Source organism: Penaeus monodon, chromosome 6 (genome assembly GCF_015228065.2).
Source record: "Penaeus monodon isolate SGIC_2016 chromosome 6, NSTDA_Pmon_1, whole genome shotgun sequence".
NCBI lineage: Eukaryota > Metazoa > Arthropoda > Malacostraca > Decapoda > Penaeidae > Penaeus > Penaeus monodon.
The window spans coordinates 2,207,992-2,215,491 of record NC_051391.1 but is presented as its reverse complement, the minus strand read 5'-3'; the positions used below and the strand labels follow the sequence as shown (position 1 = coordinate 2,215,491).

The 7,500-nt window shown below is 50.5% G+C and overlaps 1 protein-coding gene across 4 annotated transcripts in view; it reads right to left on the bottom strand.

Moving 5' to 3' along the window:
* The window catches only part of LOC119574145 (tyrosine-protein phosphatase non-receptor type 9-like), a 194,289-nt gene that overhangs the window by 67,525 nt on the left and 119,264 nt on the right, over nt 1-7,500 (bottom strand). Inside the window, exon 2 of one of the 4 annotated variants that reach the window (XM_037921237.1) lies at nt 3,616-3,909. The exons of the other annotated variants lie outside the window; for them this stretch is intronic. Within the exon in view, the coding sequence (XP_037777165.1) occupies nt 3,616-3,651 (36 nt within the window). The 5' untranslated portion in view covers nt 3,652-3,909. The remainder of the gene's footprint in view (nt 1-3,615; nt 3,910-7,500) is intronic. 4 annotated transcript variants of the gene reach the window in all.

Genomic DNA, 7,500 nt, shown 5'->3' with positions numbered 1-7,500 from the left:
AGAGGAGGAGGGAAGGGGGGGATGGAAGAAAGAAAGGAGAGAGGGAAGAAGGGAAAGGATGAATGGAGGAAGCAGGGGCTTCCGGAGGACCGAGGGACGGAGGGAAGGAGATGGAAAAGAAAAGGAGAGCCCGGATAGATGGCTGGGTGGAGGGAATGAGGGAGGGGCAGGGAGGATGAGCGCAGACAGGTCCAAATAAAACGAAACGAGAGTAGGAGGGAGGGAGGGAGGGGAGAGAGAAGCGAGGAGAGAGGAGAGAGGAGAGAGGAGAGAGGAGAGAGGAGAGAGAGAGAACAGGAGAGAAAGAAAGAAAAAAATGAAGTGAATGAAAGAGAGATGAGTAATAAAATGAAAACGAGGAAAAGAATATATATGCAAGACACGAGCCCCGTCTGTCGAAAGCACCGAACAAGGGGCCTGAACCGGACTCCGCGGGCGATAGATATGTGGTTTAATTTTCCTCGTTACTGCAAGCAGGATTTCCTTTATTTTATGACACAACAAGCTAATCAAAAGCTGACGTGCCCGACCGCCCCCCCCCCCCCCCCAGCTTGACTCAGCCCTCAGGCGCGCGGCGGAGGAGGGTAAATCACGGAACCCAAACTCTTCCTTGACCTACCCTCCCCCCCCCTCCTTCCCTTTCCCTCCCTCACTCACTCCCCTCACTCCTCCCACTAAGTGTCGACACCTCCCTCCCTCCCTCCTTCCCTCGCTCTTCCTCTTCCCTTCTCCCCCCTCATTTCATTCTCCCTCCCCTCTCCCTGCCGCCCCCCTCCCCTCTCCCTGCCGCCCCTCCTCCCCTCTCCCACCCTTCCTCCCTTTCTCCCTCTCCCTCCTGCCCTTTCCTCCCTTTCTCCCTCTCCCTCCTGCCCTTTCCTCCCTTTCTCCCTCTCCCTCCTGCCCTTTCCTCCCTTCCTCACCCGCCGCGTCTGGGTAAGTCATCAAGGGCAGCGTCCCAATAGAGCATCGGCGCTGTCACCTGACCCGCGTTTGGGACGAGTAGAGGGCGGCTGCCGGGGCGAAGGGGGGAGGGGGGCGAAGGGGGGAGGGGGGTGATAGGGGGGAGAAGGAAGGAAGGGGAAGGGGTAGAGGAGAGGGAGAAGAGAGAGAGAAGGAGAGAGAGAGAGAGAGAGAGAGAGAGAGAGAGAGAGAGAGAGAGAGAGAGAGAGAGAGAGAGAGAGAGAAGAGAGAGAAGAGACAGAGAGAGACAGACAGAAACAAAAACAGACACAACAAGGGAGACAGTCACACAGAAACACAGACATAGAACACTGAATCAATTCTAAAAAAACAAAAAAAAAACGGCAAGAATACGGAGACGGCGGTTGCGCTAGGTGGACCTGTCTCTAGGCCAATAATTAGGACATCTGCTCAGGTCTACGAGGACACCACCCCCACCCCCCCGAATTACCGAACCCCCAAAAGGACTACTGCCCCCCCCACCCCCTTTCTACTTCTTTCTTCCTTAGCTCTACCATTTATCTGACGCTGCTATAATTAGCGTTGGAAAATAGCGGGACGCAAGCAAAGCGGTCCCTCGCGGCCAATTCTGGGTGTCCGCTAGTTTGGGAAAAAAACGAAAAAAGAAAAAAGAAAGAAAGAAAAAAAAGGCAGAGAAAGAAGGCATTTTGGTGTGTGAGAGACTTAAAAAACATACACTTAAAGTATATAGTACCATTGTGTGCTTGAGAGTTTGTGGTGTGTGTGTGTGTGTGTGTGTGTGTGTGTGTGTGTGTGTGTGTGTGTGTGTGTGTGTGTGTGTGTGTGTGTGTGTGTGTGTGTGTGTGTGTGTGTGTGTGTGCGCGCGCGCCGCGTGCGACAGTGTGTGAGAATAAGAATGAGTGTGAGTTTATGTGTGTTTTACCCTCCTGTTTAAGTATCTACCTGTTACGTACCCCTCACCCCCCCTACACACACACACGGCAAACACGCCCATACTACAGCTGACACAGCTTCCAGTTCCCACGCAACACCGCCCAAAAGACAAAAGGGCGTGAAGGTAGAATGGGCGTGAGTTGTCAACACCATTGTGCACGCATCCGGACTGGGGCACTGGGGCCGCAGGAGGAGGAGGAGGAGGGGGGGGAGGAAAGGGGAGGGAGAGGAAGGGGGAGGGAGAGGAAGGGGGAGGGGAGGGGACAACTGTAACGACTCGGACAACCGAACCCCCGGAAGTGTCCATATGGCCCCCATCTCCCCAAATCCCGCCCCCCACCCCATCCTCCCAAAGATCTGCTCTACCCCATCCCCACACCCACACCCCCTACCCCACGAAGCTACTGGAAACTGCCGAGTCCCATTTAAGCGCGGGAGGAGTCGTAAATTACCTTGTCCGCGCCAATTAGTCACTCCCAGGGAACCCGCGGCGTGCATGGGAGAGGAGGGGCGGCGGTAATGCCATTAGACGTCGACACAGGAAGCACCCCCGGCGGAGTTACGCCATGTCGATGGGACTCGATTTCCTTCGATTCACAAAATCTGACGTCTCTCCTCCCCTCCTCCCTTCCCATTCCCCCCTCTCTCGCTCACTTGCTCCTCTCCCTCTCACTCCCTCCTCCCCTCTCTACCTCCCTCCTCCCCTCTCCCTCTCTCCTCTCCCACTCCTCTCTCCCTCTTTCCTTCTTCGTATATCCGCCTACATTACACTTCCCTCTTGGTATATCCACTGTTTTTATGCGTCTGTTATTTTTTTCATTCATTCTCTTTCTCTCTCCCTTTCCCTCTCCCTCTCCCTCTCCCTCTCCCTCTCCCTCTCTCTCTCTCTCTCTCTCTCTCTCTCTCTCTCTCTCTCTCTCTGTTTGTGTGTGTTTATGCTTGTGTGTCCCCATCTCCCCCTCCCTCCCCCTCTCCCCCTCTCTCTCCCCCTCCCCTCTCCCCCTCTCCCTCTTCCTCGTGTACATGCATAAACAATCAGTAAAAAACGACAACAAATGTCCGCCTTTAATCTCCGGATCAGGGGCGCTGGCACTGCAACGTGACGGGGGGGGGGGGGATCAAGGCATCCGACGCGATTACATGTGATAATTCCGGCCCAAGTCTCGCATTCCTCAATCCCCGCCTGCTGTCAGTCACTTCCGCCCCGACGGCTCGAAATGTTCTATGAATATGTATGTAAGTAAATACATTGATAAATAAACAAATAAATAAATAAATAAATGAAATAAATAAATAAATAAATAAAAAATTTGTAATGAACATAAGATACAAAATAAGTTAATAGATAATATAACTAACTAAATACAATAGAAAACAAATAAACAACATAAGATAAATAAATAAAACAATATAATGTAAACAGACGAACAAAAAAAAATAAAACAATAAAAAAAAAAAAAAATAATATATATATATATATATATATATATATATATATATATATATATATATATATATATATATATATATAAACCTGCATAGACAGTTGGGGGCATTTCACCAAGACCGCGTTGCTGGAAAGGCCCCAACCCAGCAGCGTCACTTCCCACGGCTGTGACTTACCCCCCCCCCGTCCCCCAGCAGGCGCCGACACACCTGAGGCACCTGAAGGAGGCACCTGAGGCACCAGAAGGCCCCTCCCTGTGGGTATCCTCGCCCCACGCCCTCCGACCCACTCACCTGGAGGAAGCAGTCCATGGCGCCGCACAGCACCATCCTTGGCGTCTGTCGTCGAAGAGGCACTTGCGGGAGGAGAAGAGAACCGCTCGAGAGGAAGTGGGCGTGGCTTCGTCGCCGAATGCCAAACGCAGACACGTGGCCGCTCTTATCTCTCTATCTCCTTCCTTCTCTCTATCTCTATCTCTCTTTCTCTGTGCACTTATTATCTGTCTGTTATTTTTTCTCACTCGGTAAATCATTCACATCTTCAGTGTATTTTCGTAGCCGGTTATAATTTCCAAGATTCTTCCAGTTCTGTTCAACAAATAGTCGGATAAGAAAAAAAACCGCAACTTCAAACAAAAGCAAATAAAACCTCCCCAAAAAATAATCACTTGCGCATAACGAACCGACAACTCGAACGAAAGCTACCCCCCCTTATGCAAATACGATTTCGTGATCCTCCGAACGGGCCGACGGGAGCCCGACGTGACGTGTGAGAAAGTTCGCCTCGTATCGCAAGCGCGGCGGCGGCGGCGGCGACGGCGACCGACCCACGCACCACCGGCCGACCGACCGACCGACGGGTATCATCTCCTTATTACCCGACAGCGCCGAGCGGGAAGAAGCACTCGGGACGCCGCCACACAGCTTCTCCGACAGACAGAAGAGCCAGATTATTCACCTGAAGAAAGCTAAGCCTGATTCGAGTCCGCTGTTGAAGACCAAGTGCGGTTGTGAAAGCATGGGAGAGGGAGAGGGAAAGGAAGAGGGAGGGGGGGGAGGGGGAGGGGAGGGGGAGGGGAGGGGGAGAGGGAGGGGAGGGAGAGGGACAAGTGGAGGGAAGGGGAGGAGGAGGAGAAGGAGAAGGAGGAAAAGGAGACAGACAGCAGACAGACAGACCAGTAAAAAGCAACACCCACAACTACCAACAGAGAGACAGAAAAATCAGATAAATGCAGAATCAGAATCCGAGAGCCAGGGGCGTGGGGTGTGGGCCGAGAGCCAGGGGCGTGGGGTGTGGGCCGAGTGAGCCCATTCAACGTGCATCCAACACCTGTAAAACAAAGTGACAGGAAAGCATACGAAAGTCTCTCCCCGGAAGTCGGAAGGCCACGTTGCCGCCGCCTCCCGGAAGCAGGCGGGCGGGATGGATGTGGCACCGCCGCCCATCGCACCGAAAGGCACATATCGACACGTTCGCAGCCTTTGGGTGAATAAATATATGAAGAAAGAAAGAGAAAGAAAGAAAGATATACACAATGAACAAATCAATCAATTAATTCTTAAACCCATAAAGAAAGAAACATCATAAACAAATATATTTGTAAACAATAAATACAAACTTTTGAATAAATAAATAAATAAATTCATCCATTCACTAACAACTAAAGATACAAAAAAAAAATGTAAAAAAAAAACAGAAACAAACCCAATCGCACCAATAAACAAACAATCCAACAAATCTACAAACAAACAAAGTGAAATAAATAAATAAACATCTGCCTCCTTCCAGCCGATCTGAAATCCTCGTCCCCATCCCCACCGTGACGTAACCATCTCAATTACCTTACGTCATAGGCTAGTTACCACCCCTACCCCTCCTCCCTTCCCCCCCTTCCATACTTTCCCTCGTCCTCAACACTCCCTCCCCCCTCCCCCCATCTTCCCATCCCCCTAAAACACCGCTCTCACAGGACCCGCCATTCACGCCCCATTAAAAAAAAAAATCACCCATTACTGACAGGATCGCCTTTAGATATATATATATCCCGAACCCATTAGAAGGCCCTATGTATCCTATACCCATTAACAGGCCTCACATATCCTACACCCCCATTACCAAATTACCGCCAGGAACACCCTTATTATTACACACACTAACATCCATTTACTCCCCATTACACCTATTACTACAACCATTATCGTCTGTGTCACCCTTATCGCATACACTACACCTCTTTACGCTCTTACTTAAAATCCAAAAACCTAACAGCCATTTCATTCTGAAATTAAAACTTCTTCATCCCCATTCAAAGCCCGCACCCTACACCCATTACATACAAAATTCCCATTTCCCATTACCCCTAGAAACCGCTCTCATTACATAAACTACACATTCACCCATTCACGTCTTGGCTTTTACTTTTTTTTAACTGCCGCCACAGCACCTTGGCGAGTTGTGAAAGAGCGTGAGAGCGTAGATGGGAAGGGGAGGAGGAGGGAGGGAGGGATGGGAGGGTTAGGAGGGAGGGAGGGGGAGGGATAGAGGGAGGGAGGGAGGAGGAGGAGGAGGAGGAGGGAGGAGGAGGAGGAGGAGGAGGAGGAGGAGGAGGAGGAGGGAGGAGGAGGAGGAGGAGGAGGAGGAGGAGGAGGAGGAGGAGGAGGGGGGGGAAGGAGGGGGAAGAGGAGAGAGAGAGGAGAGAGAGAGAGAGAGAGAGAGAAAGACAAGAGAGAGAGCGTGAAGGGAGAGGGAGGGGGAAGGAGACGGAGAGGGAAAGGGGAGGGCGGAGAGGGAAGAGAGAGACGGAGAAGGAAGGGAGAGGGAGGGGGAGGGGGAGGGAGAGGGAATGGAGAGGGAGGGTAGAAGGGAGGGCGGTATAATGAGAGAAAGTTTAGTCTCGATGGCGAGGAGGCAGACCCTTCTCCATACAAACATGCTGCCTACACGGGGGTACGTCCATGAGCAACCATCATTATTATGACTGCTCTTAATATTATCCTCCTCGCTCTCATATTTACTATTATCAATCATCATTGTGATTATTACCAACATTATCACTATCGTAATTATCAATAATATTACCACCACAAACATTATCAGTGTCATAATTCGCTATCATCATCCTTATTAATTATCATGACAAATATATTTTTTTCCTCACAAACATTTTTACCAAAACATATCACTAATCACCCCCCCCTTCACCCTTTTTTCGGACAGCCTTAAACTAATTTTCTCTAAGTATATATATAATATAACTAGATTCACACGGAAGCCCACATAAGGCGACTTGATCCTTTTTGTATATTTATGGAGACAGGATAACCAGGAACGTTCAGAAGTAACTCTTATTGCACTAACAATCATCAAGCTAGCATATGCCGCACGTTACATGACCGCACGCACACGCTATCTCTAACGTTCCGCTTTGTTGTAAGCGCACAGGACACGCGCGTGCACACCCAAGCCCACACGCACAGGAACGGTACACACACATCGACACGAAGAACACACATATTTACAGCGGTCCTAAAATCTTCCACATACAAAACTGGGCCCCGTTCATTAGCGCTCGGGCCGACCCTCGCCATGCGGCGGATCGGACGCATCATCTATCTTTCCTTCTCTCTCTCTCTCTCTCTCTCTCTCTCTCTCTCTCTCTTCTCTCTCTCTCTCTCTCTCTCTCTCTCTCTATGTGTCTCTCTCTCTATGTGTCTCTCTCTCTCTATGTGTCTCTCTCTCTATGTGTCTCTCTCTCTATGTGTCTCTCTCTCTATGTGTCTCTCTCTCTGTCTCTGTCACTCACTCACTCACTCACTCCTCTTCTCCCTCTCCATCTCCCTAAATCCTCTTCTCCCTCTCCATCTCCCTAAATCCTCCTCTCCCTCCCACTCCCTCTCCTTCTCTCTCCCTCCCTCTCCCTCTCCTTCTCTCTCTCTCCCTCTCCCTCAATTCCCGACGGTCACAGCTCCCTCTCGGCAAACACGGGCGCACACAAGGCAGCTAACGGGGTCCCTTCGTCCGTCTCTCCCAGCCAGCCGTAGACACGCGTTCATACGGCACTTGGAGACGTAAATTCTTTCACGGAAGGATTTAGGTGGGCGAATGTGCATATTGTTTCTGTGTGCGTGTGCGTGTCCGTGTGTGTACGTGTGTGTACGTGTGTGTGTGTGTGTGTGTGT